Source organism: Galendromus occidentalis, unplaced genomic scaffold, assembly GCF_000255335.2.
Source record: "Galendromus occidentalis unplaced genomic scaffold, Mocc_1.1 scf7180000075612, whole genome shotgun sequence".
Classification (NCBI taxonomy): domain Eukaryota; kingdom Metazoa; phylum Arthropoda; class Arachnida; order Mesostigmata; family Phytoseiidae; genus Galendromus; species Galendromus occidentalis.
In genome coordinates, this window is record NW_003803602.1 from 2,395,805 (window position 1) to 2,409,016 (window position 13,212).

Genomic DNA, 13,212 nt, shown 5'->3' on the forward strand with positions numbered 1-13,212 from the left:
CCGAAACACACCCGTATTCAATATTTGAAAGCGCGTCGGCTGGATGAAAGATGTAAGAGGGGATGAGGAAGCGATGATTGAATCCTTCCGCTGTTGTTTCCGACCGCCTCGAACGGCTCTCGGAGGATCTGTCAACGTCGTTTTTTCGATTGAGTGATCGCGCACGCCATGTCGAGTCTTAAGAGACCGCCCATTTCGCCGAAGAGGAAGTCGAGCGGTCGGAAAACCAACAAAACATTGAAGACCTGCTCAATCAACTATCCTCGAGCCATGCGTTTCGTCTGTCGCTCGTATAACCTTTTCATGCTTCGGTCAATGATCGACCCTCAAGACACAGTCATCTCGGTCGTGCGAGGCAAAACTTGCAGAGTAATGGAGACAATCAATCAGACTTAGGTTCCCCTTATTATTTTGTTGGAATTGAAATCCCGAGTTGAAGCACAAGGCTCTGTGAATTGGGACTCAATTTCGAAGATGATCAAACAGTCGATTCCATTGCAGGTCAATCAGCAACACCTTACTACGGTGTCCGCATTGGGAAGCTCACCCAGTACTTCCACGATGTCACCGGTGAAATTTTCGCTATGGACGACAAAACTCTCTTCATCAAAGGCTTCAGCTATGATGGACAAGGACCAGGTCTGTAATAACCTTCCACAGAACATTTCTCTCTTCCATCTCCCAGGCTCCTTGGGCTGTAGGGACTTAATTCCGCCGAATATTATCGGACCGTGCAAATAAGACGGGTAACCTGATATGACCACGTTCATTTGGAATCAAGCTTGGGAAGGCTTGGAGCTTTCATGATAAGATCCACCGACAGCGTTGCTGCGGTCGGGGCCCGAAATCAATGTTTTTCTCGCCTGTTTGATGGTCAGCGAGCCGATCGGTCGAGTGTTGTTGAATATAATGCGCGAAAAGCAGACGTTGCAGCTCGCAGAAGGAAACTGTCTTCCTGACTAAGTTCTTCGATTCGCTTCGATCGCAGACGCGTACTTCTGGGCCGGTACATCGCCGAAGACGGACGGGACCGGCTTCATCATACCGGACGAACGCGGATCACTCGTCAAGTTGGGCCAGTACCGGAACAAGGATCTCGTGCTTCGTTTGCCCGATGGAAAAAATGTCCGCAATATCAAATGGATTTCCATCTGGTGCAAAAAATTCAGTGTAAGTTGAGCTCTGTGACATCGCGTCGTCGAGAACGAGGCTCGAGCTACGATCTTTTCCAGTGCTTACCGACTCGGGCCCGCAAGGCTATTTTTGGGATACTCTCGGGGTTCTGTGGCTATTATCGGAAAGATCGAATATGTAGAACAGGCTCCGGTGATATGGAACGATTCCCATGATCACCATGATCATAACCCTGGCAGCTTCTTGCCGAACACATGCTCAATAGAGACTGAGCCCAATCATAATTGACTCCATGCATAGAGGTATTAGCTCCCGTGTACTTTCTTCTTTTCTGCTGGTTGTCGCTGCTCGGCGATGGACTTTCCATGAATGACGAGCGTCTACGGTGCTGCTTTCGGGCGAGAGAATTTATGTCACACCGAGCCTTTGATCGGGGATTTCTGTGGTGCGGGTTGCGAAAAGATGTGAGGGACCGAAAGGTGCTGGATGGCGAAAAATTGAGGAGCCGGCATGGAGCACCCTGCCTGGAACCCACAGACAATAGAGTAATACGTTCCCCCGTGGAGCTCCGCTCAGTGTGGCGGAGATGCGAAAAGATTGTACGGAAGAAAAAACTGACGGATGATTCTAGTTCAATGGTTTTTTCCAACCGAATGCACATTCCTGCACTCGCGTTCGTTTTCGCGCGCGCTTTTGCCGCTTTCTTCACTCACGAGCGCACTGTAATCAATGGCTTATCTCTCGGCTCAGGGAAAATGTTATCTCGACAATTATCTCTCGGCGTGTTGCCGAAGATCTTTTGGGTCACGGGGCGCGGAATGAGAATAGTGTCCCTTGGCGGAAGTCCGTGGCGCTCCTTATCCGAATCGGACGTGGTTGAACAAAGAGAAGATCTCCCGAATTTTTTCAAGCTTCGCTTCCCGACCTGAGCAATGCTCGGAGTTCAAGAAGTATTGACGGCTTGAAGCTGACGATTCTGATTTTCAGGCTAACTTCGCGGATCTGTACATACCGAGAAATCTCCAGATCCCCAAAGCTGTCACCGTTGAAAAACTTCCTACATGGGACCACGGCGTTACGTCAGGACCTGTGACGATAATCGATTCTCAAACATTCTTAGTACCCGGCGTCATGTATGACGGACTTGGACCCGGTAAGACAACTACGAGGAGGCCTTTCAGAGGTATAACCAGACCCCAAAGAGTTCCCAAACTCAGGAGCGCTACGAGAACGCATTTATCCACGAGTCCCCCTCCTTTGACAAACTTCTCGTATTTCCGACTTGGTCCTCCGAACAAGTATGTTGAAGGCCAGAGTGCCTGAATGCCTCGCCCAGTCGGATACGATTTTCAAACAATCAGGACTTCATCCCGAGTGACTTGAGCGATTGATCGACGAACCGATCTATGTTTTATATGAAGCCTTTGAGAAGCCACCTGAATTCGGAGACTTCTTGCTCAGGCCAGACACAGAGACGAAAGAATTCAGTGTTCGGTCGCTTCAATTGTTTTCGAGTCTCCGTGGAATCCAAAGTCGCAGGTCTTCTCGCGCAGTCGGATCATATTGCGTGCCCAAATAAAAATATAGGGAGGCGGAAGTCGTTGTTTTCACTCATTTCCTGCAACCGCAAGATTCTACTCAGATTATTTGCAGCTGCATACTGGTGGGTATCTCGTGGTGAACGGAATCATCGAGGAGGCCTTCGTCTCGCTGACGAGAACGGAAGGTTAGTCGCTAATACGTATACTTCTCGGTAATTCGCAATGAAAAGGGTGGGCTCGGACGGATCTCTCGATCCGCTCCGATGAGCACGCCCAATTCTCGGACCCCCTCCTTCGCGGAATTTCATTGATTCGGTAGAGTCTCTGGGTGTCAAACAGATTGATCCATATCCACATCGTCATTTCGATGTACATAGACTCCTGAGCAGGCCTGATCGCTGGGTGCCGTGTGAGACGACCCGACTGCACAGAGAATTTCGTTTCCAATCCTCACATGGATGTGCATGTCATGCGGCTCTCTCAATTCATTTTTTCGCGAGATATAAATCAGAAATATCCGATTCTCGAAATATAGGTATCCTTCGGTTTAATCGCGGAGCGCTCATGAATTGTTCCACTTATCATTCCACCATCGCAGCTCGGATCCTTTGCCGCGCTACACGGGGAAGACGGTCGTGATCAGTCTGCCGGATGGATATTCTGTCTACGACTTCGATCGTTTCGGAATCTACTGCGAACTTGCCGATGTTGACTTCGGCTCGATAAAGATCCCGCACAATGTCAAAGTGCCTCCATCTCAACGGGCGCTCGGTATCCAGATTCCGGTGAGTTCTCGCGGCGCTGACCGCAAATAGATCGCGGAGGTTCAGTATGAAGCATCAAACGCATTGGATTTTCGAACGCATTCACTGTCATCAGAAAGGAACAAATTCATAGAGACACTCTGCATTTTTGTTCTCGACAATCCGGAAAGTTCATCTCTGTCATCAGATTCTGGTCTGATGCTTCCGAGAGTCTCAGACTGCGGGAGCCATTCTCCCCGTCGGTCTAGGATCGTTTTGAAGCGTTACCTGGAGCCGATTGTGATCCGTAATGGTCAAAAAGGTGTAGTGGCGAGAGCGCGTCACAGCGTTGAAACAGAACCACGCTGCTGACCCGCGAAGCAGGGAAAGATGAGCTTTTCTGTTTTTTCTTCATTAAAACAAAAACTCGATGAAGAGTGGTCTCGCTCTGAAAAAAAAGACGATGGGTTTGTATGATACGATACCATTCGATCGAGTATCGGTATATCGACCTCTTTCTCCTGAAAACATACCTCGCTCCTCGGTTTCTGGTGGCTGGTGTTGTAATTTCGTGTTCACTCCTGGTCTTGCGCTCTCCTTTCTGCCCCTCTCTTTCCGGTTCAGCACCTGGTATAGCATCGCGCTACGGAATAGGGTTGTGCATTTACCGTCCTTGATAAGAATCACACATCAATTAATCGAGAAACTCTTAGTTCCTCGATTGAATTGAATATCCCAACAAACTGACTAGATGGCTCGAATTACCTCCTTCCCTTCTCCCTACCTCTGTACTCTGTACGGAGCTAACTTGGGTTTCTGGGGTGCTCGACTGGGTTGGCCCTGACGGGACGCTACCTGAGTTGTAGTCGTTGACCTGTTCCTTTCTGAATGTACCTTGCTGTTTTCTGGCATCGTTGGTCCCCGACGGTAACAACCAATACGTGTACTAATGAGGAAACTATGTTGTGTGTGTGAAGCCCAACCCCAGCCCAGCGACCGGAGAAGATGTTTCGACCGACGACAACTCTGCGGATTCTTCGCAGAACAAACTCAACTGCGAGATTCTGCATGATCCGATGGGCCTCGAACTTCGTTGGATCATGGACGGCGACGAGATCATCATGCAGCTCGTCGGCCGCGTCGGTAAGTATCGAAAACAATCAAAGTAGGATTTCGATATTCGGTAACGAGGTCTTGATTGAGGTTCGAACCCTGACGCGAATTCACTCCCCCTTCCGCGGCCGGACCCCACAGAGGTTGGCGATTACATGGCTTTCGGTTTGAGCAAGGACGACACCAAGACCAAAATGGTGGGATCGGACGCCGTCGTGACGTGGATTGATCATCAGGGACGTGGTCACGCCGTAGACTATTACCTTGGTTCGAAGGAACAGGTACTCTTCGATTCATGATTTCCAACGATCTCCACAATGAGCATATTAGTTGAATCTCTAATTTCTTTCATCTTTTGACAGTGCGTCGGAAACCGCGGTGCCTGTCCGGACATCAAACAACGAGGAGCTCGCGATAGCGTGACGGTTCTCAATACCGCCGTCGTGAATGGATATCATATGATAACCTACAAAAGACCTCAAGTTGCTCGTAAGTTCGTCGAGAAAAATATCCCGATGGATTCGGGTCACGGACGCTCTGCGAGGCCACAGTCCCATGATTTATATTTGAAGACGTTAAAGGTTTTAATTGCTAGCTTCTATTCATTGATTTGCGTTTCAGTTGATGAGAAATACGATCAACACGTGTATTCTGACGGCCCTCAAGCCGTAGTCTGGGCCCTTGGACCCATCAACGGCAAGGGTGAAGTGTCTTACCATAAACTGCGAACCCAGGGAGATCTTTTCGTTGATTTCGCCCGAGCACCTCAGTGGAACTGCCCACGTCCGGACGATATATCCACTTCGAATGAAGCCAGCACCGTAGTGCAAGCCCCTCGTGAGTTGAACTCGGGGTCTTAGATCGTCTCGTGAATCATGCCCGTCATGTGAATCCCGCGAAGATCTCGCGATGTTCAGAGCGCATTCACCGCGAGTGAATCTCCGGCAAATAAGAATGATTCCTCGGCAGGAAAACCTCATTTGCACAATGATCGGCATCCTCGCCCATGTTTTGGACATAGAGTTGCAGCCTTTCTCTTTTTGAAACGGCCAAGCTTGCCTGAATTTTTTCTCCCTCCACAGTTCAGAAGTCCGCCAGCGCAGTTCAGCCATGGGTCGTGCCTCCGGTGGTCTGCCCTGCTGACAACAAGTTCTACGCCCAGATCGGCCCCGCCGGCGGCAAAAAAGGCTATCAAGCGATTACCGGAAACGTCGGATGGGGTATTGCGTGGTATATCAACGGACTCATGATTCCTGAGCTCTACGTTCAGCGAGGAGTCACGTATACATTCATCATTGAGGGAGGAAACAATAAAACGCATACCTCAAAAAATCATCCCTTCTACATCACGTCCGACCCCATCGGCGGTTATGAGCACAAGAACCAAGCGGAACGAAGGGTGAGCTCCATTCTGAAATTCTGTCTGCATCTGGAGCGAGCTTTCGAGCTACACCTCATGTTTTCTGTATCCATAATCCTTGAGCAAGAGTTGTGACTCATTTTCATCGACCTTTGCAGAAGGAAAAAGTCTTCGCCGGGGTCACTCTGGATCGCAGTGGTAAAGCAACGCCCACCGCAAGTAAGCCGCCTGCCATTCCATAATTACCTTGTGCTTGAATCCCATGATTTTTCTCGCTAATGAATTAAATTCGTTCTCAAGAGCTCTCTGTCCATTCCGAGCCTACAGAATCACTTATTTTCTTACAGAGGGCCGACTCTGCAACTACGAGTATCCCTTCAGCCGAACGGAACTCCCGGACGACTTCGCCACATTCGAAGACTTCGCCGCCAATCTTGAAATCAAATGCCAAAACGGGCGACCTGCTTATCTGCAATGGACTCCCGACCAATTTACGCCGGATCTCGTATACTATCAAGTGAGTCTCATCAGCCGAACATTGGCATCTTCGCTCGAAGCTCGAGGTGCAGAAGATTTATTCTTCCTCGATCCAATCGGCTTATGGAGGCGATAATCGAGTGTAAATCCTTCTCAGTGCTACACTCATCGACACCTCGGATGGAAGATCCACGTCGTCGACAGCTGCGCGGATCTCGTTCAACCAAAGGCGGCAGCCTCGCACCGCAACGAAGTTCGCATTCCATCGCCCCAAGGTTTCCACAAGACGGTGCAGAAAAAGATCGTGAAAAAGAAAGCCGCTAAACACTACTCTTCGGTGTCCTACAGAAACCAAAAAGTTCTCGCACTTGACAACATCACAGATCTGATCCTGAACAAACCTTTGAAGAAAGTTCCGAGGCACTACTCGGTCCGCATGGAGTCAGGATTCCGTCCTGTAACGCTGCCCCCCAAAGGACTTCCCGATCCCACGACGCCGCGTCCTGGACTCGGTCTTGCCCCTCTTCCGTTCCTGCGGAAAGACCCTCTGCCGTTCCAGGGTAGTTTCAAGCCGGGAGTCCCTCATTTCGGAGGTTTTAACATCTCATACACAATGAGCAAGGAGCCCGCAGGTCCGATTCCGGGACTTCCACAGGTTCCCAAGGGCGCCCTAACAAAAATCGACGGATTTCTTGACGAGGACCGCATGGCCCGCATGGTCAGGACGCACCGCGCGAGTCGACAACGTCGATCGGCGCTCCGGGAAGAAAACGAAATTGTTCCCAGAAGCTTCGTTCGCGCACCGCGGAAAACTCTGATAGTACCGCAAGAAGTTTCATCACAGAGAGCTACGAATACTCAATACGGAATCCTCGATCATGTCCTCAGTCTCATTGCATCTGATGCCGATCCTTCGAATCTCGCCTGATTGCCAAGAACGTAGTACTCATCACACACCTTTCCATTGACACGCTCAAATGACCAGCGCTCCTCCACTCGCGTTCCTCTCTATGTCTTCTTCTGGACTTCGGCTTGGAGACCTCGTTTAGACTCCTCGACTGCTCGTCGAAAAGTATCTTTCTTCCTCCGCTGACAGCTGCCGTCATGTGATGATCATCGATGCCTCAAGAATCATAATTACCTATTTAAATGGGAGATACTCTCCGCGACCTGCCCTCATCTCTATCATTTCCTAAGCGAAGCGATCTTCCTCACTCTCAGATGTGTTCAATGTTATTTATAAGGAATCGGTGTCAATGTTGAAGCCGGGTCGAATGTTCCACACAACTACGCTGAGAACCATCACATCTGGAGCATTTGATTCTCTCATCTGATATAGCTCAGACAATCGGTGTCGTTCGACCTTCCGATGATCGAGGCGAGCCGCATCCCGAGTACTTGTTTGATTGTTTGTTACCAAATGACGATCACGAATAAATAAGAACAATATATATACATGGAAACATTATTAGAGGAAATTTTCCGTGATTGGAATAAGCTTAAGCAGTCCGTACTAGCGGCAGTCTGACTCGCCCTTTCTGGGTACGGCTGGAGTTTACCCTGTGCGTCTATAATATTGGCAGCTATCTCTGAGCGGTTTCCGCTGAGCTTCGCTGCGCCGGCCCGTCAGCGTTGAGCTGAGTTAGGACTTGGCGGCGCTCGGCGGGACCGTGCGACATACCTCTGTACTGCAGTGGCGTGTCCCTGTCGTATTCTCCGTCTCAGCCGTCTCCCTCGTTTTAATTAATCCTTTTGCTTCTCTCTCATCACAACTCGTCTTCTGCGTCGGCCCTCCGCGGGACAGACCTAAAGAGCAGTGGCGGATCCAAGGAGGGGAAGGGGCTCAAGGGGTCCGACTACATATACTCCCATTTTGAACAGGACCCAGGTATCGACGCCCCCTCCCCCCTCCCCTCTCCCATTCGATACATTGATCGCCCCCCCCCCCCCAAATCCCATTCGATACATTGACCGCCCCCTGCTCGGAGGATTCCGGCATCCGCCGAAGCCACGCAGAGTTTCAATGAAAGGAATGTCTACGCGTTCTAGTCTTATGTCTGATTCCTCCGAGGTCAGGTGCCGCATGCCGCGAGGGCTCTCGTCTGAATTGAATAAATGGAAGTCTGATCTCCAGCTAGAACTGGAAGTATCATCTGCTGTCGGTGGTGCTCATGAGGAGAAAAACCAGCGACGTCTTCCAGATCCATTAGAGTCGTCCGCCGCTCTGAGGAACTCATTGCGATCGAACAGCGCGCCAGATCGCTATCGGCTGATTCTGCGGGTGGTTTTGGCGGTATCGCCGAGGGGAAAACGGGGGACACTCGGGGGAGTGCCGGGTATGGGGAGGGAGTGCGCACTCTTTGGCGCATGCGTCATCTCCAGCACCCAGCAAACATGTCCGCCGTCTGCTAGTCCCGAAGTCGGCGAAGAAGAGCTTCACACGAATGAGGGAATCGTGTTGGCGAAAATTGTGAGCCGCTATGAATTTGATAAGGCATGGAGCTGCTGACCGCTAAAGTTGAAGGTGAGCTTCCGATTTCTCGAATGAGACTGTAGATCCGACGGATACTCGAGCCTTCCGAGATCGATTTTGTAACGTCAACCGTGAATTTTGAAAGCTAATGCAATATTCATTGTGTTCATTATGGATCGGAGAATCCAATAGGATTTTAATTATTCATGGACGAGTTGATTCGTCTCATCGCCGAGGAATCGCTGCGACAAAAGAACTCTCTGGGTAACTGTTGCTTCCTAAAATCGTTTTCGGAGTTTCGAGACTTCCCACCCCTCTTGTCGATGCTTCACGACAGGACTCCTGCAATACCTCTTGGTCGTGCTGTGAATCTACAGGACGTCAATCAACGCCAGAAACGAACGTCATGTGTGCTCCGAGAGTGTTTCGAGAAAGAGAGAAACGTCTGGCGGACGCACATATTTGCGAGCCGGCTCCGGTCAGTGACTAGATTCCATACATACACACGAGAGCCGAGGAACTCAACGCAAGTCGTCGCATTAGTCGGGAGGAATCTTCTTCCATTAGAAAGGAGCTTGTGAGGAATAATTTCCACAACTCAATTTACTGAGTTTACTCTGGATGAGAAGAAGATAGGCTCAAGCCCACGAAGCCTCAAGCGCTCGCATCTGATTCGTCTCCTCCTCGGATGTCTCTTTGACTAGCGTTGCTGCCGTATCGTTCCATTTGACCCACGTTCATAAAAGCCGGAAACGGGCTTGTTCGCACGCCCAAAATGAGATCCATACGGTGGACTCCGTGGCTTTTAAAATGTGATGTCGGCTCCGCGTTAGAAGCTCTCTTCCGTGGTCGGACATCGCGGGAGAAATTTGGTTTCACGGAGCTCGATGTCGAAGCATGCACGGATATTCTAATAGGAGGGAGTTTTTTCTCCGCTTCCGCCGGCAATGAACACACACAAAATCATCAATGAGCGGACAGCCATTTCGAAGTCGTACGGCAGCGGCTTCGATCGAAGCGATCGTGAACAAGGTCGCTACGGGCCCAGCGGGTGTCCGCTACGCTGATAGAGAATATCCTTGGAAAGTAAGATGTCACGAGATACGACGGGAGAAAAAGAACCCAGGACTCATCTCTCGTGGGCTGCGGGTGATCACCTGTTCAGTGCAGGAAACCTCAAAGTCACTGCGGGAAGCGTCGGTGGTATAGTGGTGAGCATAGCTGCCTTCCAAGCAGTTGACCCGGGTTCGATTCCCGGCCGACGCAGATTTTTTTTGGCGAATGACGTCTGTGCTGACGTGCCATCCCGAGACGGATGTAGCCGCTAGGGTTGAATATTCGCATTCCTGTCAGGCAATCGAAAGCGTTGCTCGAAGGAACTCCCACCAGACATCATTGGCTGAAAGTTTTGCTCCCGATCCGAGTATCGAGGCTTCGTGTGTGGACGTCGGTAGCGATTGGCATATGAACTTATATGCACAATAATTGAGCTCAGTGACGTCAGGAACCATGACTGCTCATTATGAGCGCGGATTTCAGATGACATAGTCTAAAAATATCGATCGTCGACCTTGGACGTTGAGAGCATGAGGACGAACTTGGATCGCTCGATTCTGGGCTCTGACAAACAAGCGCCTCTGCGAATCGCTATCTATTTCATTCGCGTCGTGGGTTCGTCGAAGGAGCTCGAAGCCGGCCAGTTTGGCGAGGGGTTCTCGATGAGCTACGGTCAGATCCGAATCGCCAGGGTTCGCGTCTACTGGCTGCCCAGCGACCGAGTTTTTCAAAACAAGCTAATTTCGTCTCGTGATACCGCATCGAGATTCGAGGATTCCGTAACAAGAGCAGAAAATTGTGAGGGCACCCGACCTTTCATGTATCATTGCTGTGATTCCAGGCATGGAATGGTGGATAAAATAGAGATTAGGATGACGATAGCTCCCACTCGTAATTGGACGGGTGGCATCTAGCTTCTCAAGCGCGATCCGATGGGATCATATCGAGCGGGTCGCTTGAACTCCCACGTTCGTCTTGACTCGGAGCTCGGTATCGAACGTCTGGTCGAGAGCCGGAGATTTTTCCATTGTCAAGTATTCCTTCTCGTCGCCGTCTCCGAGCTATCAACAGAGCTACGCCCACAAGAGGAAGTTGTTCTTTATGCTGGGCGCGGACGATCGAAGGCGAGAAGAAGGATCATAGCAGCGATAGAGTGAGAAGTAGCGATGAGTTTCTATAAGAAGACAAGGCCGAAGTAGGGCGTGGGACGAGCCTTACTGCCGTCTGAATACCTGAACATGGATGACCGGCCGTACTAGCTGGCGGACTAAATGAAGTATCAGTGGAGAACGTTGCCCTCTGGAGACGGCCTATCTCCGGCCACTTGTCACGGAACACTCCGCCCTTGGCTTTTCCGGAATTCTCAGCCGACTTTCAACCATGACCATTGATGACCAGCGGAGATGAGACTCCGATAATTCCTTTTTTTCGTTGCCAATTTCCTTTGAAACCGAGTGTTTATTTTTCAGCATAGGTTCGGAAGCCGGGCTCGCGCGATAGGCTCGGATGCCAGGGCCTAGTTGCAGGGCAGAAACTAAGTTAGAACTGCACGTAACGCCAGGTGATGGGACTAGCACAAGCTGTAGCGCAAACAGTAGCAGTGACATTCACCAGCAGCAGCAGCAGTCGCAGCATCATCACCACCTGCAACTCCAAGGGCATGGATATCCACGCGAGGATGCAATGGCTCGATCGCCCAGTCATGAGTCGTTCGCCACGGATCTCTCACTGCTCTCCCTCTCAAGGTTAGGAGTTAGGAGCAGAGTTCGGGTGTCCGGCTCCCATGGGAACGAATTCCCTTCGAATATTCGGTTGGGGAGAATCATCAATGTCATACATGCAGGGAAAGATTAGAGGGGTCCATGTCGAGCGTAGGAAGGTTGATAATATTTTCTGTTGCTCCAACGCAGCTCGGGCTCGGATGTAAGTCGCTTCAGAATCGGGCTGATGTCGATTTCACGAGTTACCTCGGCCGATCGCGAGGAACAGGTGGCGCCGCTGATACACGTGCATGATGCGGCTCCAACTGCCACGACGCCCACCAGCTCCGGCAGACAGCATCATCATCATCACCACCATCCGCTCGCATCGAATCGGAACAGCTTGCAGGTAAACTGCCGGATCAGTGTTCTCGAATCCCGATCAACATCAAGATTCCGGACCGACTAATTGAAATTGGTTTCCGCGATCCAGGTTCCGGGGGAATCCTACGGGAATTCTCGAAGTCAAGACGCACTGTTCGAAGAGGAGTCGGACGTCATTAGGAATTGTTCGGTTTTGTCCTCCGCTGTTCTAGGTCTCATGAAAAGTTTCTCTACGGGTGATATATCGAGCTCGTTCGAATTCACTGAGCCGTTGAGGAATACCGTATCGGAGGAAATACTCTGTGCCAACGCTTGGGCAACCTTTGAGGTGAGTGACGTTCTCGTTTTTCATCGATCACCGAGGCGGATTAGGCTTTATGCAGGAATCGCTCATCCCAACCTGCAAACTTGAGCCATTATGGGCGGTCTGCGACCACAACTCGGTGTCTTCCTCCGTTTTTCCGGCGGTCGAGAGAGACATCCGACGGGAGAAATATTTGTTTTTGGCGAGAACCCGCAGCTCCAGAAACTCATATGCATAGTAATGGCTCGGTTCGCGGCCGAGTATGCCCTGGAACTTAGGAAATTACCCGCGCCAGTGCTTCCTTGAATAATTCCTTGAGGATGGTCTCGACAAAGTCGAATGCTCTGGACTCTAAACTCGGCAGTCCAGAGTCTAGACGAGACCTCAGGTCTTGGCTTGATGCTTCGGGGCCGAATCCAGAGCCCGCGGGCTGCTTGAGACAAGCGGAGAATTTAAAGGAGCCGAGGAGCCTTCAGAGATGAATGTGTTTTGTCCCAGAGACGGAGAAAGTTTGACGACGACAAAGCGAAAGTTCCAGGTTCCTGCAAATCGACGACTTGACTGCACGTCAAGGTCGTGCAGTACGTGGGTTGCTGTGGGAGATATGCAGTCTTCGACCAGTCAACTCCCATCTCCGTCCACGCGATGTGGTTCTGGCAATATTTCAGGTTGGTGCCATTCAAACAACTATGCCCGCCTTCATTGTGACGTATTTCCAGTGCTGTGAGAATAGCGGGGAGCTCTCTCGTGGCGACCTGGAGGTGTTTTGCGCGCAGCTGCGGCGACGGGAGCAGTGGAAAAAGAGGAAGAGCACCCCACCAAAACGAAAATCCTATGAATTCGCATGACCTGCATGCAGAGTTTCCCGGCCAAGAAGCAGGAAGCAAAAGGCGGGCTCGTCCGGGATTTGAACCCGGGACCTCTCGC

At 50.7% G+C, this 13,212-nt stretch overlaps 2 protein-coding genes and 1 non-coding gene across 3 annotated transcripts in view; all 3 read left to right on the forward strand.

Moving 5' to 3' along the window:
* The first annotated feature begins 168 nt into the window (after positions 1-168).
* Positions 169-7,386, forward strand: LOC100901948 (protein Skeletor, isoforms B/C). Its single transcript, XM_029112051.1, is given in 14 exon segments — positions 169-355; positions 502-639; positions 989-1,170; positions 2,122-2,287; positions 2,788-2,860; positions 3,274-3,504; positions 4,407-4,561; positions 4,673-4,812; positions 4,894-5,020; positions 5,153-5,368; positions 5,614-5,930; positions 6,050-6,110; positions 6,239-6,408; positions 6,526-7,386. Coding segments are annotated over 14 exon segments (2,934 nt in total). The 3' UTR covers positions 7,297-7,386.
* Positions 7,387-8,764: 1,378 nt separating this feature from the next.
* LOC100902099 (uncharacterized) overlaps positions 8,765-13,212 on the forward strand; it is a 7,642-nt gene continuing 3,194 nt past the window's right edge. Inside the window, exons 1-5 of the mRNA XM_029112054.1 lie at positions 8,765-8,892; positions 11,367-11,642; positions 11,808-12,006; positions 12,091-12,309; positions 12,824-12,953. Coding sequence (XP_028967887.1) covers positions 11,581-11,642; positions 11,808-12,006; positions 12,091-12,309; positions 12,824-12,953 — 610 coding nt within the window. The 5' untranslated portion in view covers positions 8,765-8,892; positions 11,367-11,580. The remainder of the gene's footprint in view (positions 8,893-11,366; positions 11,643-11,807; positions 12,007-12,090; positions 12,310-12,823; positions 12,954-13,212) is intronic.
* Positions 10,036-10,107, forward strand: TRNAG-UCC (transfer RNA glycine (anticodon UCC)). Its single transcript has one exon. It is a non-coding gene; the product is annotated as a tRNA-Gly (tRNA).